This window comes from Carettochelys insculpta, chromosome 24, assembly GCF_033958435.1.
Source record: "Carettochelys insculpta isolate YL-2023 chromosome 24, ASM3395843v1, whole genome shotgun sequence".
Classification (NCBI taxonomy): domain Eukaryota; kingdom Metazoa; phylum Chordata; order Testudines; family Carettochelyidae; genus Carettochelys; species Carettochelys insculpta.
In genome coordinates this window covers 2,446,435-2,471,223 of record NC_134160.1, presented here as the reverse complement: position 1 = coordinate 2,471,223, position 24,789 = coordinate 2,446,435, and the positions used below count along the sequence as shown (strand labels likewise).

General features: G+C 59.0%; 1 protein-coding gene across 1 annotated transcript in view; it reads right to left on the bottom strand.

Moving 5' to 3' along the window:
- Nucleotides 1-1,865: 1,865 nt before the first annotated feature.
- CSF3R (colony stimulating factor 3 receptor) overlaps nt 1,866-24,789 on the bottom strand; it is a 147,420-nt gene continuing 124,496 nt past the window's right edge. The window contains exons 4-18 of the mRNA XM_074976054.1: nt 18,710-18,802; nt 16,987-17,286; nt 15,748-15,871; nt 14,717-14,904; nt 12,658-12,812; nt 12,372-12,525; nt 10,693-10,775; nt 10,146-10,359; nt 8,996-9,187; nt 8,085-8,186; nt 7,388-7,534; nt 5,859-5,999; nt 5,347-5,437; nt 4,711-4,792; nt 1,866-4,309 (exon numbers count right to left, since the gene is read on the bottom strand). Coding sequence (XP_074832155.1) covers nt 3,776-4,309; nt 4,711-4,792; nt 5,347-5,437; nt 5,859-5,999; nt 7,388-7,534; nt 8,085-8,186; nt 8,996-9,187; nt 10,146-10,359; nt 10,693-10,775; nt 12,372-12,525; nt 12,658-12,812; nt 14,717-14,904; nt 15,748-15,871; nt 16,987-17,286; nt 18,710-18,802 — 2,600 coding nt within the window. The 3' untranslated portion in view covers nt 1,866-3,775. The remainder of the gene's footprint in view (nt 4,310-4,710; nt 4,793-5,346; nt 5,438-5,858; nt 6,000-7,387; nt 7,535-8,084; nt 8,187-8,995; nt 9,188-10,145; nt 10,360-10,692; nt 10,776-12,371; nt 12,526-12,657; nt 12,813-14,716; nt 14,905-15,747; nt 15,872-16,986; nt 17,287-18,709; nt 18,803-24,789) is intronic.

The window sequence follows — 24,789 nt, the reverse complement described above, 5'->3', positions numbered from 1 at the left end:
CCCAGTTCGGAGGGTTGGGTCTGACCCAGAACCTCCTGTGTCTCCGAGCGCTGTTGGGCTGTGGTTGGGGAGTGGGGCCTCTCAGCCCCTCTTGAGTGCATCCCCTAGTGATGGGCCTGGCTCCCTGCCCTTCTCTCCAGGAGGGGGCCCTGCCCCCATGCCTGGGGTAGGCAGGCTCTGTGGCTGGTTGGAAACTGGCTGGCCTGCTTTTAGTGGTTTGCCCCTCTCCGGTACTGAGCTAAACCAGACTTTTATCTGCTGTCGTGCACGAGAGAGGCTCTGCGGCCGAGCACACTGCCCCCAGCCTTAGTGCCGTGCAGGTGACCTTGCCCCAGTGGGGTGCTCTGCAAAATGCTTTTCTGTGTATGGGGTGACCTCACAAACACTGTGGGTGCTAGTTCATGCTGGCCACAGGGGGGACAACCAAGGGGATTCCCTGGATTCTGGGGACATGTCATGGTATCTGTGGAGCATTTTTGCAGCTGTGGAACCAAATTTCGTACCTGCACAGGCTCTAGGAATAGACAGCAGCAGATTCCCCCATACTGTGTAGCTGGCCTAGGCCAACACACTCACTGGTGGGTTCTCTGGAGGCAGGCAAGTGGTTCCGGCTCCTGGTCCCATTCTGTCCTCAGGCTTGCTGCCGTGACCACCAAAAAGCGGGAGATGCCACTGGGAACTGAAATGAGACGCTCCCCCAGCTGATTGTCCTGGGGGCTGCTGGAAAGCTAGCAGATATTATTGATGCTCAGTGGCTGTGGAGATGGCTTGAGCTCAAACACTGGCCCAGAGATTTCACATCCCACCCCTTGTCCTCTGAGCTGGTAAAGCCTTTAAGCGCTGGCAATCAGTTAGAGATCACTCTCAGGCTAACAGGGGGCCTTTGCAGTAGGCAAGAGTTCAGAGTTGTGAGCTGCAGTGGCGCCACAGACAATTGTTACACCTTGTTCCTGCAGGACAAGGCTCTTTTCAGTATGGCCAACACCTTCCCTGTCCACCTGGGTGCCCCATGTGCCCTCCATGTCTCCTTTGTCCATTTTGCTTGGAGGCTCCTGGTCTGAACAAAGCCAAACTCTCAAAGCAAAACTCAGTAAAGAGCAGCCAAAATTCACAGTGAAATGCATGTCCCTTGGTTGCAACACCAAACGTTTGAAGGCTCTGGGGTTATGCAAAGCTGGGAGAGTGGGACCTGTAACGGAGTGCAAGCCAGGTGGGTTTTTTGTGGTTTCAGGTTTCCTAATGTGACTGTCACAGAAGCAAATAGAAGGCCAATTTCCTGTTGTGTTGTTTCTTGTTGCAGCCATTTTCCTCAAGTGCAGAGGGGGAATGAACAGTTATGGGGGATAGCTCAGTGGTTTGAGCATTGGCCTAAACCCAGGGTTGTGAGCTCAATCCTTGAGGAGGCCATTTAGGGCTTGGGGCAAATAGATGTCACAGATGGTGCTTGGTCCTGCCAAGAGGGCAGGGGACTGGACTAGCTGACCTCCCAAGGGCCCTTCCAGCTCTAAGAGATGCATACCTCTTCTGACACTCACAGAGAGCCCATCCAGCAAACCTCGCTTCTCCCCTGGCTGTGCTCTTGTGTATCTTTAACATCAGGTGTCTGTCGGTCCCCATTCACTTCTGGGTGTAATGGCCCTTCTCAGACCCTTCCTGAGGCATAAAGTGCTTTGAGCTTTGAGCTACCATCTGCCTGCTGTGCTGGCCAGCGTGATGTGAATGTACCAGGGACTTCTCTGCAGCTTAGGGGTGCAAGTCCATACTGTGCTGCACTCCTGCCCTTTCCAGCAGGTAGATCAGGCCTGGCTTGGAGTGAAGAACACCAGTGTAGGCCAGGCCAATCCATCACTTTCACAGCAGGACTGGGGAGAACAGACACCACCCCCCTGCTCTGTCAATTTGCCCTTAAGGGGAGAGCAAGAAATGACAAACCTATGGCAGCCAATACAGCAACAAATAAAGACGCCTGGCAAACAAGGCCATTTCACAATGGTGCAATGATACGGTCAAAGGAAACAACCCAAGGTAACATTGAAAAGGGACACCTTCTCCATACAACGCACAGAGCTGGTGTCAGCGCAGCTGCTGGGGCCACAGGGACAGGGCTGGCATGGTTACATTGCGGTACAACACTTGCCCTGCGATGTCTCTCCTATATCTGCCAGCAGTTCCACACAGTGCGCTATTGACAGCGACTGGGAGAACTGGCCACGCACCGAGGCCCTGCACACGCAGCGAACGGCTTGCAGAAGGCTGGATTCAAAAGCCTCAAAGGATATACCCTCAAATGCTAAAGAGTGGTGGTTGGGGCAGCTCGACAAGCTGTTGCCTCGCAGAGTGACCAGGCAGTGCTGCTGACTGTATTAATGCTTGAGGGAGCTAATGCTGCTATGGGGCAAGCCGACCACTGACTTCCTGAGTTGGCAGTCAGGGAGAGCAAACTGGCTCTGCGTGAAGGAGGATGCAGGCTAATCGCTGCCCTACCCCCAACCCTGTGGAGAGTTTTGCACAAGGCCTGAGAAGTTGCATTTCATCCCCGGGGGAGCTGGGCTGGGTTTGCTCCAGTGCAGCTTCTGCCGTGGCAGCCTGTGCCCAGCCTTCGCCTTCCAGAGCTACAGAAACCAGCTAGCTCCAGCTCTGAAGGCGGCCCAGTGGGTTAAAACACCGTTTCCGAATGGGAATGGTCCGGTGGTTAGGGGTGTAACACAGCGTTCAATCACATGGCTAACTGATAACCATCTGCTGGTGAGTTTGTTGCCACTGGGATGCCCAGTTCATTTCATACGCACACCCTGAGAGATGCAGCAAAGGGCCGGACTGTTGATTAGCACGGGCTGTGGTTAGCTTTGAACGGGTGACCTAGGAGGAGCCAGCTCAGCAGCTTTGTACCAGTCCCTGGCCTCAGCTCTTGCTGGGCTGACTCTCTGCAACAAGTGAGCATGTGGAGAAGCAAATAAATAGCATAACGTTAACTTGGGGTTTAGAAAGTGCAGTGACATCTCTCAGCTACCCATCTCTGCCAGGGCCGTGGAGAGCCATGGGCCTTGCCAGAGAACCCCTGGTAGCAGGATAATGAGCTTAGACGACTGTTCCTTGGCATTTCCTCAGCAGGTCGGGAGCTTTGTAAAGTCTGCTGAATCTGTAGGGCTCCCTCCCCACCAGGGCAGCACCGGAGAGAGTAGCTGCAGAAGGGAACAGGTGCAGAGCCCGTTTGTACTGCAGAGCCTGCAGCCTCTGCATGGACCCTGCACCCAGCGGATGTTCTGTTTTCAGACACCCCCAGTTCCCCATCCTTCCTGTCTGTATCGCAGCCACCTTCCCCTTGTGGCAGAGGGACACAGCTCCCCGTAGGAAGGCAGCAGGGTCATCGGAGGGCTGCTCTCTCCCTCCCTACGGCTCTCTGTGGCATCCCCAGCCCCTGGGCAGAAAGAGACTGCAGGTGGTTTTGGGGAAGATACCCAGAGCTGGATTCTGCTGGCTGCTGAGTGCACTGCCCATGCTGAAGTCCAGAGGAGCAGAGCTCCCAGTGCCCAGCTCCTTACTGCCATGAGCAGGAGCGGGCCATGAGGCCTTGCCAGCCAGGGAGCCAGACTCAGGCTTCTTGCAGGGTGTGGGGGCAGCCCTCTGCCACCCCAGGCTCAGGCCACACCCATGGTTTGAAAGTATGTGGAGCAAATGCAAACTGCAGCTTGAGGCCCATTCCATGCAGGTTTCGGGAGCCGGGGCAGGAGAGACACACAGCCAAGCTGCCCATTCTCCTGGCCTCAGCTAGGTGCTAGACCCCTCGGAAGTTGTGCAGGTCTTCGGCCCCGTCAATTTTCAGGCCCTGCAGCAGGGGGAAGTCGATCAGGGGCTCCTCCAGGAAGACCCCATCCTCCTGGGTGCTGGGGCAGCCCAGCCCGGCCTGCGGGGCCCTGTGGAACCACAGGTTCTCATAAGGCTTGGGGCTGGGTGTGGGCTCACTCAGCAGGGGCTGGGTGGAGTCGGACCAGAGGTAAAGGGGAGATGGGAGCTGCTGATGCTGGCCCCTGTAGCCGTCGGTGACCACTGTGGCGTACTGGACAGCCCCCCCGCCATTGACGTAGGAGCCCGGCCTGGCCTCTCCCGGGGATGAATGGCTACTCGACGGGCTGGAGCTGCTGGCTTGGATGTAGGACGTGGGGAGGGCAGGGAAGCTGCCGGCCACTGCAGGGAGGGGGTCTGTTTTCCCCCACAGAGGAGCCTTCTTCTCGGCTCCTTTCTCCAGCACCATGACGTCAGAAATAGTCACCAGGCCCGGCTCCCTCACGCCGGCTGTCTGGAGAGTCTCCTGGGAAACAGGCGTGTGCTGAGAGATGGCCGACCTCGCGCGGTGAGGTGTGTCCGTTCAGCCCCACCAGCCTCCCCTGCCCTGATCGCCCCTGCACAGTCCGGCTGAGGGGGAGACTCTCACACTATGTGCAAGCCCCCGCCTCCGGCCCGCCCCCTGGCTTTTAGCCCCACAAGGTAGCGCTCCTTTCCGTGTTGCTTTGGGGCCTGGCTACAATCTCACCTCGGGGCCTAATCCTGCAGGGTGCTGAGTAAGCCAGCGGTCAGCATTTTGCATGATCAGCCCCGTCACTGTGGTCCTCTAGCCTTCTCCCCAGGACGCTCTACCGTCTCCCAGATAGTTGCCCAAACAGTGACTCGACGTTGGGGTCAGCCGGGGCGGAGGACTGGACCCTTTCTTACCTGCTGTAGGTCGGCTGGCACCCACTTGCTCAGGCTGCTGTTAGCTGGGTCTGGGACGCTGGGCCAGAACTGATTCTTCACCCTGCGTGTTGCATAGCAAAGAAGCTCAGGGCGAGGCCAGGGAGCTGCGTAAGGACCGGGCTGCCAGCCGGCTGCTCCGTCAGGGCTTGGGCTGGCAGGGTGAGAGCTGGGACTTGGCACCCAGCACCAGAGGGCCCTGAACCCCGGTGGAGGCCTCTGGGGGCTTCCCTACCACTATAGACATAATAATGGGAGGCAGCACTGACGCCCCAGGGACGCGTTTGGCTCATTGCCTTTTGCTGCTCCCGTCTGAGCCTGCTGGACCTGCCTGTCTTCAGACACCTCCCCCCAGTGAAGAGGCTGAGCGCTGTGGGGCTGAGCCCACAGAGTGCTGCCAATTCGCCCCACTGTGAGCAGCACAAAACTCCCCCACTGGTGAGCGTCCCGGAGCCTCGGGGGGCGGGGAACGTCTGCCCAGTCCCGTGACTCCTGCCCCCTCCCTCGGGCAGACAGAGATCAGTGCTCGTACGTCGCACGAGAGAGCAGCACAGGTCTCGGCTGCGCCCCGGGAGGCTCAGAGGCTACCAATGCGCTGCCCGGGCCACCAGCACGCACCTTCTGTTTTTCTGGAAGCAGACGATTAATGTGATGAGCAAGGCGCACAAGAGGCCGAAGGACAGGAGGAGGTACTGGAGTTCCGTCTCGTCTGGAAAAGCGACGGGAGACGGGGATGTTCCAGAAGCCTGGCCCCTTGCAGGGGGGTCCCCTTGGCAGCCTGGTGGGACCTGCAGGAGGTGGGGGCAGGGGCCCAGGGTGCTTTGTGCTAAGTAGATGGGGTGAACCTAGGACTTGGTCCCAGTACCTCAGTAACCCGCCACGTGCTCCCCTGTCACCTGGGGACGGGCCAAGCTTCGGTGCAGCTGGGGAGCCAGTTGTCCCTGGGGTTCACGTGTGTCTGTGTGTGTTAGTCCGTGCTCGCCCGCGTGCGTGCAGGTGTGAGGCGCGTGGCTCCCCGGCTGCCTCCTCCCATGCCTCTGTGGCACGGGCCACGCAGTGTCTCTGATCCCTGTGTTGGGTCCACCCCGAGAGCTGTGGGGTTCCCAAGCAGGCCAAGCCCACTGCCTTACCCAGCGCCGAGGTCACCAGCGTCAGGGTGGTGCTGTTGGTGCTGCCGGCCGCCGTGGAGGCCATGATGTGCACTTTGTACATCGTCGAAGGCACCAGGCCCCGGAGGGTGAAGGTGGTGAAGGAGGAGTTCACAACAGCACCTAGGGAGCAGGCACGGCTGTCAGTGACCCCGGGATCCCCATCCTGCGGGTACTCTCACCACTCATTCCTAGTCCTCTGTCCCCACCGGGGGCTAAATGCAGAGCTGGCGTGGGGGCAGGGGTCACCTGCACACGTGGGGCTGGGCAGAATCGAGCCCCACGCCCAACACAGACAGGACGACGAGTGGGAAGAGGGGGGCGTTGGTGATGAGGGGCAAGAGGGAGGAGAGAAAATCAAACACACGTCTGGCAAGAATGTGACCCCCAAAAGATCCCCACTGCCGGCTCGAGAGCATGGCCCCTGATGCACACACCCCTGGGGCAGCTGGAGCACCAGCCTGGGACTCACGGGAGCTGGGATCGGTTTGCTGTGCTGCCGACCACACGCAGGTCACTCAGCCTCGTGGGGCCAGCAGTGCAAAGGGATCTGGGCACCACAGCATGCAGGTAAGTGCCTCAGGGGAGCTTCATAGAGCTGCTGATTCCCAGGCTAGGAGGGATGAGGATGATCTCCTGGTCTGGCTCCCTGGATAGCACAGACCAGAGACCTGCCCCACAGTAATTCCTATGAACACAATCTGCACACCTGGCACGACAAGCTCTCTCTTCGCTTTCTCTAGGGCTGTGGTGCACCATGAGGCCTGGCCCCCTGCACAAATAGCCCCTCGCCCCGCTGCGGCTCCCAGGAAATCTGTTTCAGAGGCATTTGTTTTAAAGGGCCAGGCCTCTTTTTGTGGCGGTTTGCCCCAGTACTCAGCACCAGCACCTCCACACCAATGTTCCCCCCGCCAGGGTTCCCACAGCTGGGTCTGCTGGTGGAGCTCTGCCCCCAGCTGGCTCCCAGCTGCGGGGCTGCTGGAGCCCCTGCCAGCCCCTCAGAGAACGGTGTCATGCTGCTTCTGGAAAAGTGCACACAATAGGGACCAGTTCTAATGTGCCCCTGTTCCCCCAGCCCTGCCTGGACACACCCCCACCTGTCTCACGAGGAGGCCCTATGCAGAGGCCACATTCATAATGACAGCAACGAAGGGTCCTGTGGCACCTTATAGACTAATAGAAAAGTTTTGAGCAAGAGCTTTCGTGAGCACAGACTCACTTCATCAGATGCTGGTCTTGGAAATCTGCAGGGCCAGGTATGAATAAGCCAGAGTAAGGGTGGGGATAACAAGGTTAGCTCAGTCAGCAGGTGTGTAAGCCTCACCCTCCTTTGACCTCCTGCCCTTAGGCATGGCGCAAGGGGGAAGCTTCCCTGCTCCTGACCAGCCCTTGCTGGGGCGGAGCGTTGCTGCCCATCCAGTACAGGGAGAACATTGTGCTGCACAGCCCTGGGAAGGAGGACAAGCTCTGAGGTGCCTGGCGGGGGTGGCAGTGGTGCCGGCAGGACTTACAGAGCTCCTCCCTGGTGGGGCTGGTCCAGAAGATGGTGTAGTTGGTGATGAAGCCATTCTGCATCTCAATGGGAATGGGGTCCCAGCAGAGCTCGGCGTGGGACTTGCTGACTCTGGTTAGGTGAAGCGTAGGGGCGCACGTTGGAGCTGAAGTGGGAGAACACAAAAGGTACAAAAAGCTGCCCGGGGCACTGCAGTGCAGGTTCCTACAGGGCCCCTCAGATGGGCCAGAGGGCAAAGGAGCCTGCACAAGAGCAGGTATTTGTGACACATCTGACTGCATGATGGTGGGGGAGCCCAGGGCCTGTCACACCTCTGCAACTGAATGGCCTGTGTGCCGAGGGTCAGGTCCTCTGCTGCCGCACAGCAGGCCAGCTCCAGCTGACTGCAGCGGGGTTACGCTGACTTGCATCTCCTGAGGACCTCACCCACGGACTCCGCCTGGGATTCTTGCAGATCACTCTGCAGAGGTAACCATCGGGTCTGCCAAATTTCAGAGCCAGGAGACATTTGTCATGACAACAGGGCCTGGCCCTCTGCTCTGGGCTGGACTTTCAGTGTCCCCACTCTTGTGTGTGGTTGGTTGAGCTGACACCCTCCACCCCAGAGGTGGCTGCATTTCCATCACACTGCCTGAACTTGGTACGTGAAGCCGTCTGGGGACATTCCAGGTGGGAGAAGCTACACACATACACACCCTTCTCTTTGGAATAGGCTGCTGCGTGCCGGGGCAGTCCCACCATGTCTGCATACAGGGGGTACACAGAGATATTGTACTGCTGGAAAGGCTCAATATTTCCTGGAAGGGAAAACAAGAGGTGAATAAATCCGTAGGGCTACGAGCACTGAGACCCCTTTTCTCATTCATCTGTAGCAGTGAGGACCCCCTCTACACTGCCTGTAGCCCCTGCATCTCTAGCCAGTCAGGCACAGCCATCGGCTGTGGCATCAGATGTCTGCTTCCCGTCGGGTAGCTGGTCCATGAGGCAGTACCCAAGGGGTTCAGGGGCAGGGCACTGACATTTCCTCCAGGAAAGCCGCCCTTGGAATACAGTGGACAATGGAAGGGCAGTCGCAGAAGGGGCAGAGCAGGCGTGTGCGTGTGAGGGAGAGGGTGCGCAGAATGCAGAGCTGGGGCACAGACGCAGTGCAGGGATGGAAACAGCCCAGAAATGAAGCAGGGGGGTGTCTGCAGGATAGATAAAGCCCAGAGATGGGGGGTAGTGGGATGCCTCCAGTACAGAGACTGGGGGGTCACCGAATTGGATGTAGGGCAGAGCTGCGGCGGGGGTGTCACAGGTTGGATACAAGACAGAGCTGGGGGTTCGGAGGAGGGATACAGGGCAAAGATTGACGGTCACAGACTGAATCCAGGGTAGAGCCCTGTAAAATGGAGGGGCATCTCAGAAACATGGGAAGTCTGAAGGCATAACCCAGGTTGCCCTCCGTCGGCCCAGGCAGAGAGCTGCCACCCTCCCCTGGCAGGCTTCCAGCCTCCATGGCTTCATGTGCTGTGGACAGACCTTGGACCAGTGAATAGAAGGTGTGAAAGGCCAAGAAACCCCCTTTGCTGCCCTCTCCCCATGGCTCCTGCCCCTTAGCACCCACCTTGGAGCAGGGCCTTGGTGGCACTCCTGTTCCGCTCCAGCTGCCAGCTCATGCTGTGGCTGGCTGGTCCCGGCAGGGCTGGCTGGTACCACTCCAGGATGTAGCCCATGGCTGCAGCTCCAGGAGCCTCCCATTGCACCCAGAGGCTGTGCTCATCGCAGGGGGACACATGGATGCGGGCCAGAGGCTGCCCTGGAAACAGGCAGGAGGAACACAGTCAGGCCCAGCCAGCCCAGGAGGGGTTAAACAAGCTGTGTTGGCTATCGGGGACTCCAGGGGCTGCGGAGGGGAAGGGCAGCAGAACTGGAGCTGCTGTGACCCCCTTGGCGGCGAGGAGGGCGCGGGCCTGTGCGCTGCAAGCTGGGAAGCAGCTCCTCTTGCTGAGCTGCCCCGGGAACATCAGGATTCGTTGCCTGCTCTGGGCTCTCGCACTGCCCCAGCTCAGCACACCGGACTGGACGTTCATTGCTCTCTCCCAGTTCCAAAGGAGGGGCCATAAATCACAGGCCAGCTCCTCTGCTGGGGCAATGTGGTGTCAGTCCCTTGGCTCCTCAGCTGATTCACACCAGCTGAGGATCTGGCCTCCCCAGCTAATCACTCGCAGAGCCCTTATGCACCTGGGCCAGTGTGTGGTGTCTGCCTGGTTCCACCCCCAGCTCCTCTGAAATGTTACAGCCCGGGGCGTGCACCAGGGAGCACATCTCAGGCTCACTGCCTGGGTTCCCTCTATTTTTTTTCATCCATGGGCAGAAGAAATTTTGTTCTGGGCACCAAGGTGTGTGTGGATGTGCACCGTCAGTAGAAACACACACTGCTGGCTGTAGGCAGCTGTGGCTGCTCTGCTAATCAGATGGGCAGTGTTTGAATCACTCCTGGGAACACTGGTCACTGCAGGTCTGCAGGAAGGCTCAGGAGAGCAGAGATCGTGCTCTGCCAGGTAAGTGCCTCCACTGATGACGAGGGCAGTGACCAAACAGAGAGACCGTCCGACGTCGTGGCGCCAGACGGAGGAGTGACGGGGAGGGCTGTGGCCCACGTGCAGCTATGCTGAGGAATCAAATGGTTTCTGCAGAGCGGCGCCCCCCGAAAGCACAGTCAGGGTTTCTAGGAGCCTTTGACCGGCCTGTGAGGGCGTGTAGTGAGCGCCTACCTTTCTTCTCAAGGAAGATGACTTCCGTGGCGGGAGACTCGCCGGCTGAGTTGTAGGCGGAGAGATAAACTCTCCTGACCCCAGGCGGCACAGAGAAATGGCACTGCATCTCTGTCGTGTTGCAAATGGCTGCTAGCTCCCCCGTCCTCCGGCGGGGATTCAGCGATACCCAGTACCCCAGGATCCTGCCGTTGGCCTCGTTCTGCCTCGGAGCCTGCGCAGAGCAGCAGAACAGCAGCGGGGTTACTGCAGGGCCCCTGGCCAGACCAGAGCCCGTTGGGCAGAGTGCCATGCAGGGGTGATTTCCCCCATTCAGTGCTTAGCTCCTGGGCAGAAATCCAGGGGGAGGGAAGAGAAGAAGGAGGCAGCCTTATGGCAATGAGGAGCCCCACATACAGCCAGGGAGTCCCAGCCACGTCCTGTGGTAAAGTGCCCACGCACCTCTTCCCGCACGAGCAAGCTGTGTGCTCACAAGGGAGTGCTCACCAGGGCCTTTGTACAACGAGCCACACGGACGCTCTGCTGCTGGGGTCACGCCCAGTGTTACCTTCCACAGCAGCTGAACCTCTGCTCCCTTCCCAGAGTCCACCGGTGTCATCTTCCACCAGACGTCGAGCTTCCCGGACGGAGCTAGGGCACCAAAGAGGAGACGTCTCTTTCACCCTCTGCCCAGCTGCCCTGCACTAGTCCTGTACAGCAGTGACAGGCCTTCCCTCCATGGACCGGAACATCACTAACATTCAGTCTTGCGCCTGCCTCAGCTGCGAGCCCTGTTCATAGACCTGCTCCACCGTCAGGCGTTGTGCCGCAGAACGCCAGGGCTGGAAGGGACCTCAGGAGGTCATCGAGTCCAACCCCTGCCTGAAACAGGACCAACCCCAACTAAATCATCCCCACCAGGGCTTTGTCAAGCTGGGACTTAAAAACCTCCAGGGATGGAGCTTCCACCACCTCTCCTGGTAACACACTCCAGTGCTTCCCCACCTCCTAATGAAAGTTTTGCCTAATATCCAACCTACACCTCCCCCACTGCCGTTTGAGACCATTGCTCCTTGTCCTGCCATCCCGCGCTGCTGAGAACAGCCTCTCTCCATCCTCCCTAGAGCCCCCTTCAGGGAGTTGAAGGCTGCTATCGAATCGCCCCTCACTCTTCTCTTCTGCAAACTAAACAAGCCCAAACCCCTCAGCCTGTCCTTGTCTGTTCCATGCTCCAGCCCCTGAAGCATTTTCGTTACCCTCTGCTGGACCCTGTCCAATGCAGCCACACCCCTTCTGTAGTGGGGGGTGGGGGTACCATTTGGACCCTACTGGGGTAGTTACATAGGTACCTCCCAGTGGCGGGGGGCGGGTGGCCCTTGGCATGAAGGTGCCTGATGCCGGTTTAGCTTCCCCGAGTAGGAGAGGAGGACCAGCTGCACCCAGACAAGGCCCCTTCACTGCGTACAGGTGCACCCGGGGTGCAAACACCCCTAAGCAAGGCTCCCTCCCAGCTTTTCCATCCATGCGGAATACGCTTCTATGCGGTCCGAGGCACGTGCGAATAGAACCAGGCAGCCTGGCTCCGGGCACTCAGCTCACCAGCTGGGCGGCATGCGAATCTCCGCTGAGCAGCTGCCCAAGCACCCTGCTTAGCGGGAGCCCTGCCCCTAAGAGACATGGCTTTGCTCAGACCACACGTGTATGCAGAGCAGCCCTCAGACTGCGGGTACCTTTGGGCAGAGCCCTTGTCTCCTCCTTGTGCCCATTGCCCAGCAGATAAACCCCCAGAAGCCAAGCCCCAGGGGAGAGCCAGGCTGGCCGTGGGCAGGACCTGGGCACTGCTCCCAGCACTGGGAGCCTTAGAGAACCGCTGCAAGAGCCAATAAGCATCCCCAGGCCTTTCCCTCGTCACTCCCTGTGCCCCATTGCCGAGCTCTGCGTGTCTCGCTGTCCTCCCACCCTGCCCCGGTCCCTCAGCAATGCCCAGACCCAGGGTTGCTTTGGGGTCACAAGGTGGGTCCCAGCCCAGGCTCGGTCCGTGGTCTCTGCTGAGGTTGCTGGGATGTGTGTTGGGGGGGGGCAGCCATGAGGGTAGCTCTCTGATGCGTTTGCTACACACAGGGGTCTCTCAACAGCGCTGGCGTGGGACGGCCCCCCTGCCAGGCCCTGAGGCCTGGCACGCCAGCTGGTCAGACCCTGGCTGGGCAGTGGAACCTCAGCATGGCTGGTTCCCCCCTCAGGACCCACCTTTCTCATGCGTGGTGAAGTTCCACTCGGGGCTCCACTCACTCCAGTAGCCCAGGGCTGTGACCCGCCGGCAGCGCATCTGGACGTGATGATCCGTCCCAAAGAGGAAGCCGCAGAGCTGGGTCTTCAGGTTGGGGCTGACGATGTTGGGGACCTGGTTGCAAAGCGCAGGAACAACTTTGGCAGCGCTCGGAGGCAGCCCCCTCCAGGCTCTTGCTGAGGTGTGGCGGGGCCAGGCCCTGGTCCCCACGCCCCAGACTGTTTGGTGGGGCCCTGTATCACTCACCAGCGTCCACTCAGTGTCCTCAGGGGTCCTGTAGCGGAGCTCACATTGCTGCTCTATGTGGGAGCTGGTGGAAACTGTTTCCCAGGCCACAGAGACGCAGTCCGTCTGGAAAGGGACTGACCGGATGCTCTTCAGGACGGGGGGGTCCAGTTTGGCTACAGGGAAGACGGAGATGGCTAGTCAGGACCAGCAATGCCTCTAAGCTTTTCCATCCAGGGGCAGAATCAATTTTATGTTAGCTGAGGCATGGGTGGATGTGCACCACCAGCAGAAACACAGGCTGCTGGCTGTGGGTGGCCGTGGGCACTCAGGTAATCAGCTGGGAGGCACCTGAATTTCCCCCGGGCGGCCGCCCAAGGGCTCCGCTTACAGGGAACACTGCTCTGGGCTCCATTGAAGCACAAAACACAGCCAAGGCTTGGCCCCACTAACCATTGGCCGACAGACCTTCCCCTGAAGTCAGCGGGGGTCGCAGGCCCTGGGATTCACAGGGGGAGCCAGCCCCGCCATCTCTCTGATGATATGAATTGGCGTTAGCGGCTCTGACTGGAAGCCCCAGGCAGAGGAGCGAGAAATATGAATGAGTTAGGGAAGTAGAACTAATCTGACAAGGAGGAGCTGGACGCAACATGTAAAGGAAATGAAATAAGATCCTGTACATGAGCCTTGGGCACAACCGTAATTACAACAGCAGGAAAGGAACCGGCCAGGTATGGAGGGAAGTGTATTATTACTACTAGCTGACAACTCGTTAATTATGCATTGGTTTGACATTCCTATTGTGCCTTTCCTCTGGAAACCTCACAAAGTGCTCGATCCCCCTTCCCTGGCTGGAGAGGAATCCCCGCTCTGCAGCCCCAGTGCTGGGAGGCTGGGGTGAAAGGCAGCAGCTGTTTAGCTGAATGGCTCTGTCCAGCTGCATACAGCATTGTATGGAACTGCCTGGAGAGGGGAAGCCAGGGAGCCGGGGGCTGAAACAGCGCATAGAACCAAATATAAATCCTGGATATGATGGAAGCCACGTCAAGCGCCAGCCCCCAGCCCCCTAGCGCCAGCCCCAGTGCTAGCGAGCAAATGAGAACACCTGCACTGTCACCTGGCCAGGATCTAGGGGGCCAACTCCGACTCATCAACCTCCCTGCAACGCCCAGGGCTCTGCTAACGGCAGTCCCTGCTGCTCAGAGAATACAGCAGAGCTCTGTCAGGGGCTGCACTGGGGCCAGGGTTTCACCTGGGGCCAGCTCAGTCAAGGGGAAGGCTCGCCCTGACTTTGATAGGCTTCGAATTCCACAGCAAAATACCAGTACTCCCGAGGTGTGGTGTGCGGCAGGGAGTTCCGCCGATCATCGTTTCCAGAGGGCTAATACATAAATGACGCGCTGCCGTTTCATGTCTCGGACTGGCTCAGTGGGTGCTGGCGGGGGGGATGGACCTCCCAGCTGCACACAGCTCAGTGCGCTAAACTCTTTCATACCTGCATTCTGCCATCTGGAGCGCTCGGCTAACCGGCCCGTGGCCCAGGACCCAACCTCAGTTACGTTTCCCATAAGTACAGTCGAGTGCAAGTAAATGCAAAGAAACGCAGCGGGCACAGTCTAAGCACCCAGAGTAGAATCCTGCAGTGGTTGCACATAAAGCACTCTGCAGACATTTCTGGTTGTTTCGTATTATCTCCTCTTGTTCTCCTTTAGTGCTCTGCTCTGCTAGGCCTAGCCCCCGGTTAGCCAGAGCACTTGACTATCATATGAAAGTTTACTGTAAATGCTTCGTCTCCTGTCAGGGAGACCAGGTGGACGACAGGTTGCTCATGATCCTCTCTAACATTTCGCCTGTGTGATCACCTGTACCGCGTCCCTTTCGGAGGCTGACAGCTGTATTAACCCTTCGCAAGCCACTTCCAAACAGCACTGTACACCAAAGTGTGACCTCCCACCGGAGCGTTTGAAGGCACTTGTTTCACTCTCACCTACCCAGCCTCTTCCTCCCTCCCCCCGTAAGTTCTTTTGTCCAGCCTCTGCCTTAGGCAGCTCCAGAGGATGCCCCCAGGCCAGTTACACACCTACGTCCGTGGGGTCGATGCACAGGTGCTCGGACTCAGCAGTGCCCAGGGCATTCTGGACTGACACCCAGATGTCCATTTTTTGGTACAGCTGGAGGGAGCTGCGCCCCAGGGTGCAGGAGTTCTGGCCAGCTGGTGGGATACAGTCTTTGTTCATCTCCTGGGAAACTTCACACTGGCCTCTGCTCCTGCAGCACCGGGAGACAGGGTTAGTCTGTCGGTTCCCACCCCGGTCCGCACCTTTTCAGGGGAGAGCATCGGCCCCAGGCACCTCGCCCGCCTTCCTCTCTGCTTGTGCCCAGGGGACACGCCCAGGGACAGGGGAATGTGGGGCAGGTTCTGGGCAGGGGCAGAGGGACCTGCTGAGCTAGGCCAGAGGCAGGGGAAATGCACTTCTGGATGGGAGAGCTAAGCTGGGCAGGGTCAGCTGACATACTGTCCTGGAGCCCAGGCTGAGCTCAGCAGGGATGAGCTCCTGCCAGCAGTGGCTCTGCGGTGCATTCCCAGAGGCTGGGTGTCAAGGGAAGCTGGGCTCAAGTCTCAGCAGCTGCATGTTTGCTCTGGGGTGAGTTTGCCATGTGGTTTCATTCCCCCATGGGCCCCTAGTGAGTGCAGTGACCTGGTCCCATCGCTGAACCCTCCCTGCTGCACGAGTCCCCAGTGGACGATGCTGAGCCCGGGGATTCGGTCACATCTGTGGGTGCACGGCCAGGGGCTGGCGCTGAGCAGCTGCCAGACATAGAACCCCTCTGAGGACTCGCTGCCCCTGGGATTCTGCAGAGGGTGCAATGCAAACCTCCCTGCCTGGGCTCTTGGAAGCAGCCTGGACACAGCCTTAGACAATCTGTGTGTGAGGGGTCCCCTTTCCTGGCCGTGACAGGACAGTGGGGACCCAAATGGGCCCTTTTCTCTCCAATTTCCTGGGCTCTCTGTGCCGGCAGCTCATATGCCATGCGCAGCATGCAGTGGGCAAACAGGCTGACCTGCAGAGGGTGAGGAGGCCATGCATGTGTCTAAGGCTCAGCCCTTACTTGGAGCTCTTCAGAGCCACTCTGGCTGGGAGGTGGCTGTCCAGCCCAGGGTCCCAGCGGCATGTCAAGCTGTTGTCACTGAGGTTCATCATACAGGTTAGATTGTCAGGCTTCGACGGTGGGTCTAGGCAGAAAGCAGTGGAAAGAGGAGCTGAGATGCAGCTCAGGTACCATTGTCATATCTGAGCTCCTCACAACCTTTGAATATCTCTACCTCCCTCCCCCAGCACCTCTGGGAGAGAACCGAGAGGCTAAAGGACTTGCCAAAGGTCCTGCGGGCAGCCTGTGGCAGAGCAGGGGCTTGACCCCAGGACTCCCCTCTGGAGGCAGTGCACTAACCATTGGCCTGTGTCTGGGCCAGAGCAGCTGCAGAGCAGGGAGCTGTGTGGGGGCGTGGGCAGGTGTGGGGGCAAGGGCCACAGCCCCCTCTGCATAACGGTAGCAGTGCTGACACCACTGAGCCTTGGGCCTGTGAGAAAGGAAAGAGGTGGGCACAGGCTGACTCTCTGAGAGGGGGAGACTTCGTGCTGGCCACGGGTGCACCAGAGCCTTGGCTGGCCAGGCCAGCAGCCTCTCGCTCTTTCCCCTGTCCTGTCGCTCTGCTGCCTTGGCTGTTGTCTCTTGTCCCACTCTGGCAGCTCCCTGGGCCAGGAGCCGGCCTGCGGTGCGGGTTGTCTGGCCCCAGCTGGGGCTTCGGCTGCACCTGGTGCAGATAATACACGCCCACGTACGAATGCCGCCAGGGCTGCGAAGGGCTGACATCGAACTCGGGGGTGAGTTTAGTGCCGAGGGTCCCGGCCCTGTTTCACTGCCGACACCCGGCTGAGAGCAGCTGCCAAGAGGCTGGCAGGGGCCAGCTGGAGAACCCCAGTGCTGCGCTGTGCGTCTCAGAGCCTGTTAACCATTCGCCTGCTGATCTCCTGCAACGTTTTTAAAGGAAACACCCGCCTGGTGCCGGAGAGCCCTGAGCCAGACAGCAAACGCCTCCCGTGTGCCATCCCTCCCCTGCTGCCAGACCTCCAGAGCCACACGTGGCCTGGAAGGGGCCTCTCCCCCCACACCCGGCAATTGTAACCCCCACGCTGGCCAAAGCATGAGAGAAGCATTATCTGCCCCAGGTCCAGCCGGCACCTCCTGCCCTGCCCCAGCTGCATGTGTGGACACAGGGGTTTGGTGCCTGGAAGGGGATGCCAGGAAAAAGTGGGCCCCGGAGGCCGGGGCGAGGAGGGTGAGACTTACAGCCGGCGTGGACCTCCGCCATGCCGACCAGCTGGGGGGTGCCATTCCACGCCACGTAGCACCGCAGCTTGGCCCTGGTTCGGTTGAACTGGCTGACGGTGAGATTGGAGATTTCTGTCCCATTCACGCTCTGGTACTGGCTCCCCGGCATGGGCTGGTTGTCGAGCCGCCACATGATCTGGATTGCTTCACCTTTCAAGCCACTGCAGTTGTTGCTTTGGATGGTGCAAGAGGCCGTGACTGTAGATCCCAGGAGAGTGGAGGGCGAGTTCACCGTTACCAAGCCGCAGGCTCGGGCTCCTACAGAGTAAACAGGAACATCAGGTTAGGGGGCCGGGGCCAGGGCCTGGGGCTGGCACAGGAGCAGCTGGCCTTCTAGTCTGCTCCTTCACTGGCAGGCCAGCCACGCCTGTGCGCAGTCAGAGTGAGCTTCTCCTTCCCGCAGGCCAGCCCCACGTTTAGAAACCTGGGCTCAGAGCAGGGCTGCGTCTCACCCAGTGGGAGAGCGGATCTGGTGACCTGCCCCAGGGAGAGCCTTCCCTCACCCCGCTGGCTGGCTGATGCCCTATATTCCAAGGTCCTATGGGTTTTAGCCCTTTCTATATAAACCCAGAGGGTCGTGCTCGCCGGAGAAGTGTCCAGCCTCGTTCTGACGCTTGCTAAGTGCTCGGTCTCCAGGGCCCTTGAGGCAGCGAGTCCCACAGCCAAGGGGCTGGCTCCCGCCTGCGGACGAGCAGCAAAGCAGCATCTCAGTTTTGTCAGCTGTACATGGGCTGCCGTTTAGCTGGACTTTTTCTGTCCCCAAAGGAGATTTTAAGGACAGGCCCGTTGCACAGCAAGAGCTCAGCCCAGGAGCGGCCAGGATGGGGCAAGAAGGAATGGCTTTTCGGTGACCCACTGGAGCCAGCTGTGCTGGCTTGGCCTTGGAGAGCCTGGTGGGAGGATTACAGCTTCCTGGAGCCCTGGAACACAGCATGGCCTTGCTAGCACCCAGCAGGGCAAAGGGCCAGCACAAGGGACAGACATGCAGGCAGTGGCTTTTGTTAGAACATGGAGGGGCCCAGCACAGGCTCACTCCAGCTGTGCCAGCATTGGCTCAGGGCTGGGATGCCTGAGGGGCTGTGGGACTGGCCTGTGGCACAGCCTCAGGGTCTGTACCAGAGGGACACCCATTAGGAGTGGGGGCCTTCATCTCCCTTGGGCTCTTGTTGGTGAGTCACATGTGGATTAGGTGCTGGGGGCTGGGGCAGCCTCTGGCTTGAAGGGGTTTCCAGTTTGGTTCTACAGCAATTAGCCTCCCCCCCACCAGAAGGGGTTCCAGCTCCCCCGGCCTGTGGGCACAGCTAAGTCATGCTCAGTCCATGGTCACTCCAGGGGGGCTCTTTGGGTTCAGAGCCCCGAGACGTCGGTCTATTATTTTCCTTTGGTTCTGGTGAAAGGCCGGTGCTGCAGGGGTGGGGGAATTCTCCAGTTAGCTACAGAGCAGGTCCAGGACAGCCAGGCCAGGGAAACGTCCACCGCCCTTCTCCACCTGAAACCCTCTCAGACAGGCCTGTCCCCTACACATTCACTGCTCGGCCCCTGCAGCCACCAGTCTTGGGACGCCAGCAACCTGGTTCCACGCCTGCCCCAGAAGTGATGGCCCTGCACCCACGGCACATCTGTCGGGAGTAAGAACCTGCCCAGCTCTGCCTCTGGGAACTCACTCCCCTTTGCAGCTCACCTCCCAGGAGCACAAGGAAGAGTGCGGCGTACACCAGCAGCATCTCAGCCCAGCAGGACGCAGCCATGGTCAGATCCCGGGCTTCAGGTTCACCTGGAATTCACATACCGAGTCCCGTTGGCAGGCCCAGCAGAACAGCTGTGGGGATGAGAGCGTGCTCAGGTTAACCTAGCCCGGTGCAGTCACACCCGAGAGAGGGATGAACCCCTGTGTATTCTACCTGAGCTGGAGCTCAGAAAGTCTAGCTACCTATCTATCTATCCCCATCAGCCCCATCTGCGTGTCTATCTGTCTGTCTGTCACACACATGCCACCAACAGCTGACATATCCATTCCATTTGTATTTCACAGAGCAGATTTCACTTTGCGTCAGCCCCCGGGGGCTGAGAATTTCTCCCGTGGCTGGAGACGTTTGGTTACTTGTGTGGAAGAGTTTGTGCTTTGGTCATCTCCTGGCAGAGCCGAGCCAAGCCAAGCCCTGACGTGCTGGGTGCTGACCCGCATGAGGCTGTTCCACGACTCTCCAGTCACGGCATGGCTCAGGCGGCCAGCCCTGCTCTCTGCCACGGCCCCAGTGCTCAGGCTGCCATTTTTAACACACTAGCTTGATCTCTGCAAGTGTGAGTCTCCAGCCAGGCAGGGTGCCTGCTCCCAGCTGCAGGGGAGGCACCCCTTAGTAAGAGCCTGTCCCTGCTGCTCCCAGGAGCTTGCAGCCTGTACAACCAATCCTTTACACTGCCAGACTGCATCGAGCCCCTCCCCAACCTGCCTGGTGCTGCCACCCTGATCGGGCAAAGAGACTGTGGTCTGGCCAGGATGGGACAGGTGGGCAGGTAGTGATGGGGCCACCTCTCCCCTGACTCCCAGATGGCCACGGAGGTAGGAGGGATACACACAGTGGCCAAGGGCCCCGTACAAATGGGGCCCCCATAAATATGTATGCCTGGCCCTCCCACCGCAGGCACTCCGGTCTTGCCCTGCGCTATCCGTGGGGTGCTGCTGCTGGGGAGGGGTACTGGGGGCTTGCCATGCTATGCCTGGTGCTCCAGCAGGGAGCAGGAGCGGGGTGTGGGATCTTGCCCTGCTGTGCTCCCCACTCTCGGTGCTCTGAGTGGGGTAAGGACGTGGGGCTTGCCCTGCTCTGCCCACCTGGCCTGCTGCTCCCAGTGGGCTGTAGGGTCGGGGCACCAGGGCTTGCCCCCCTCCGATGCTCCAGCTGCATAGCAGGACTGGGGGTGCACAAGTCCCCAGCTCCACTCCCTGGCAGGAACCCTGGGCTGGCCCCCAACTCCATTTTCTAGGTCTTGCTGGCGCACCACAGGAAAGGGACAAGACCCTATGTCTGGACGGGAGCAGAGCCAGGACTGAGGGCGGGCCTGGACCTTGAGCAGGTGGATACGGACCACGTATGTCTGTGCCCCTGCAAAGAACACAGGGAATGGGCAAGCCCTGGGAGCAAACCACAGCCTTTGCCATGAGCATGCATGGGGAGAGCTGAGCACGGCCCCAGCAGCCAGCTCAGAGCTCTGCTCAGCCCCACACATGGCAGGTGGGTGCCCCAGCTCCTGAAGAGAGGGGAGAGCCGCATTCCTGTTTCCATGTGTCGTGCTGGGGGAGCAAGGGGCTTTCACTCCCAGGCCATCCATCGGGAGGGTTTGCAGAGCTGAGAAAGGCGGCTCCCGGCTCGGGAAGGGGCTGTTCTTCTGGAAGGACGAACAAGGAAATACTTGACAGCCACATCTGCCGGCCACTCGCTGTGGTCAGTTTATCCGACAAACTATTTTCAGTTTCTTCTTCCCAGCCCCCTGCTCTGCCCTCCCTAGGGGGTTCCAAGTAGGGACCTGCTCAGCGGCTCCTGGCAGCTGATCCCCACCAGGTTCAGGTCTGGGCCAGGGTCTCTGGCAGCCCCACTGACTCCCCCAAAAGGAACCCCTGTGAGGAGGGTTCCCTCTACTATTTTCCATCCATGGGCAGAATAAATTTTGTTTTGTGCACTGAGGCATGTGCGGATGTGCACCACCCATAGAAACACAGGCTGCTGCCTGGGGGAGCTCTGCTAATCAGGTGGGTGGCTCCTGAATCTCTCCTGGGCGGCTGCCCAAGTGCTCAGCTTCCAGGGAACGTTACTTGTGGTGTGGGGTCAATGGGTGAGAGCCTGGTGCAGGAGAAGGAGTTATTCCGGCTCCACACCCCGCCGGTGGGGCAAAGCGCTGTGAAGAGCCCTGCTTTCAGGGACAGCACTTCGCTGCCCCAAAGCACCATGCAGACTTCATGCAGCTGCCAAACGGTTCTGAGCAGCAGGAGGGCTCTCAGTGCCAGGACGCCCAGATTCATCGCCTCTGTCCCGGGGGACAATTCGCCCTGAGAACCTTTGGCACAGGACGAAGCCAGCCCAGGCAGCAGGATCCCATCAGACGTTCTGGACAACCTGACTTCGAGTGGGCTCCATCCCTTACCTCATCTCAGCACCTTGCTGCACGTCTCGGCTCGTGGCTCCTTGTCTGGACTGGCCCCCGGCCCCCAGGACGGCAGAGTGTTCCAGCCCTTCGCTAACATTCTGCTTTCACCGTTAGTTCCTCAAAAAAGAAAGAAAAAACCCCAAGCCACCAACCAATGCCGTTAATTGCTCTGACTTTCAGAAAAGGTGATTGCAAAATGCTTCCCCGCAGGCTGTATGTGCCTGGCTTTCTGGCAGGAAGGAAGGAGCACATCGCACACAGCCAGTGGCTGGGGAAAGGCCTCCCCGTTCAGCATCCTCCCCTGCCCACCCATCTTCAACCGGAGCCCACAAGCGGCCAGGACGGGGCAAGAAGGAACTGCTTTTCAGTGACCCACTGGAGGCAGCCCTGCTGGCTTGGCCTTGGAGAGCCTGGCAGGAGGATTACAGCATCCAGGAGCCCTGGAGCGCAGCCCAGGCTTTGGGGAAAGAGGGAGGGGCTGGACATGTGCTGTAAGTGTCCCTGTTTGGGCAGGGCACCGTTCAACGCAGTGTCAGGTGCCGGGAGCTCATGTCTGCCCTGCTCACGTGCAGCACTCTCTAGCTAGTGTCATGTTAGGCAGCACCCTGTCATCCCCTGGTACCCACCTGTATTCCCATGGGCTGGCCATGCCCCACGAGCTGTCCCCTCACCCCACAATGGAAAATAACCCTCCAGGGTCCCCACTATGGAGCTGCCCAGGCCTGCCCTGTGTGACATTCCCTGGTAGCTGAGTGCTGGGTCGGCTGCCCAGGAGAGATTCAGGGGCTGCCCAGCAGATTGGCAGAGCACCCCCAGTGGACGGCCTGTGTTTCTCTGGGTGGTGCGCGGAAGAAAATTTATTCTGCCCATGGATGGAAAAAGTTAGAGGGGCCCTGCCTGGTACACCTGGTCCTGCTCCTGGGTGCTCCAGGGGAGCCTGAATGAGGAAGGCCTAAATCCAGGATTCGCCCGTAAGAGCTGGTGGAGTGGCCGTGTGCTGGGACACCAGATCTGTGTCTAGAGCCACAGAGTATAAGGGGAACAGGGACAACACGATCAGCTGGTCCAAGCTCCTGGGTGTCAGAGGCCACCAAGCCCCCCCGGCCCCAGCACCCACGCGCCAGGCTCAGCCAGCGCTCCCCAAGCCCCGGTGTTCGCTGCTGCGACGGGAGGAGCCAAGGGCCTCAGCAGGGCTGCCGAGAAAGGGGAGAGTCGCCCTGTGGGTTGGAGGATCTGTCTCCTCGGTACAGCGTGTGCTCAGCCGACTCTGTTGCAACCTCCCACAGAGCTCAGGACAGCACTGAAGAGGGTGTTCGGGCAGTTCAGGTGCAACTTACAGGGACGTCAGGTCACAGCTCTGACTGGGGCACTGCTGGGATGTCTCCAGGCTTCGCCACGCCAAGTCCTAGCACAGGTCTTCAGGGCTCCCTCCTGCCCGAACTGGCCAAATAGTCCTCAGCGTCCCTCCTCTTCGCCAGGGTCTGCCCCAGGACTCTGCCTCTGACCCCGGCTTTGTTTGCTTAACGGCCGCTTGCGAGGCCTTTGTCCACGGCCATTTAAAGTCCAAATTGATGACACTAGTGGGCTGTCTCTCGCCAGGAGCTCTCGTTCCTGGTCGATCTGTCCATCTAGGCCTGTCTGTATTCTATTTCTTTACAGTTTCAATCAGTTTTCCTGGCACTTTGGAGGATTCTCTGCTGAAGAGTTCTCCTCCCGCAAACCTCACTTGTGCCTGGTGTCAGCTGGAAAGGACACTGATTCCCATCTTTCTGAGGGGCTCAGTTCTCATAGTAATGAAGCAGAAACACCTTTAAGTAGACAACCCTTAACTCTGCCTTGGCAGGGCCCACCTTGTCACTCTGAGGGGGTGGGGGGTTTCCTTCTGGCCCCTTTCATAGTTTTGCCTGTCCTCTGAGGTATTTAACTGATGAGTATTGAAAATTATAGGTTGTCACTTGAAATGTGAGGGTTTTTTTTTCTTGGTCCTGCTTGGAGGTTAGATAGTTCTGTACTGAAGTGTGCAATTGGAATTGGTCTGGAAAGAACCAGCCTAGTGTAAAGTGGAGGGAATTGGGCCTAGCTGGTTCAGGGAGCAGTCTGTTTTGTCTCTTCCTGGCTTGGGTTCCAGTGTGTTATTGTTCTGAATTCAAAAAGTGAAGGCTTGTTATGTTGCAACCTTCCGGTGAGAGGATGTGATGTTTCCCCCTAACTTCTCTGCGTGTAGGCAGTGCTGTGCTCTGGGCCAGGAATGGTGCTAGTTTATGGTGGCTTTTGTGATATGAATGCTCAAAGTAAATCCTCACTGATCTATTTTGGGTGCTGACTGCCCCTGAGGAAAAGCCACAGCTGAGACAGGTCATTGGTGAGGGCATCCGCACCCTAACACCTCCCCTTTAAATATCTTTGACGTTTCACCCACACGCCCCCAGGCAGCAGCGCATCCCTGAGTCCGCATGACATGCACGTTGCATTTGCTGAGCTGGAGTATGGGAGCAATTGTGTAAACAGAGCCTTGCCCAATCCCAGCTTGCACTGTTGACCTTTCCCGTGGGGGCCTTTATTGTGCAAACAGCTGTTTACCACGATGGGATTTGTAATGTGTTTGTTTACTTGCTACGAGGCACGTGCCCCCCCACCCCCCACCACTGCTGTGTGTCTGCCTCTCCAACCTCTGTCGGAGGCCTGCACACCTCTGCTCCCGGGGCCTGTGCACAGGGGCAGCTGATGCCTTAATTTCCTCCATAACCTCACATCACTCTCCTTCCCTCTGGGGGACCAGTGGGGGGAGCATCCCTCTGACCTGGGGGCCGAAGCCCAGGCAGTTGCAAGAGACATAAAGTCCAGATGAAATCATATTGGGTCTTCTCTAGCTGTAGAAAAATTGTCACATGGTGTGGGGGTCCCCAGGCCCTGCCCCTTGCCCGCAGGCAGATGGGACGCTCATTCACAGGGAGAGCAGACCGGTTGAGGCGACAGGGACACAGCGTAGAACAGATTTGTCAGCACATGAACCAGAAGCCGTCAGCACCATCCATCCTGGGGAGAGGGGCCCAGAGGGGTCCCTGAGCCGGGTCCTGGCCCCCCTTCCTTCCTCCCCAGCCAGACACGACTGCTTCACCCAACAGCCCGGTTCCAATTCACACCAGCCCAGCCCCTCTGCCCGCCTTGTCCTGTTTCCCAGGGAAGAAAGGGGTCACCTGGTGGCCTGGGTTACAAAGAGCCTGGAGGGCCATTGCCGACGTGTGAGATGTCATCACCCTGGAATTCCCATCACCACTACACACTTGTGCCTAGGGAAACTGAGGCACCCACCTCGGGTTCCTAGTGGGCATCAGGAAACACAAGTAACCGAACCAGGGGGATAAAACCCTTTCACGCTCCACCGCGTCACACAGCCGAGTACCAGTGTGCCCAGATGGACTTTGGTGCAGGTCGCCGTGCCCAGGGGGCTGACGGACGCATTGGCTGCTAGCCAGTGCGTGGGCTGACACAGTGACAATCACATTGGCTTCTAGCTGGAGTTGTGTGTATTTCGAAACCCTCCCTCCGTTCCCCCTGCCCCCAGGAGGGGTTGCGTTGCTTTCCAAGTGTGACGCAGGCTTGCTCGGGAGGCCTTGAAGC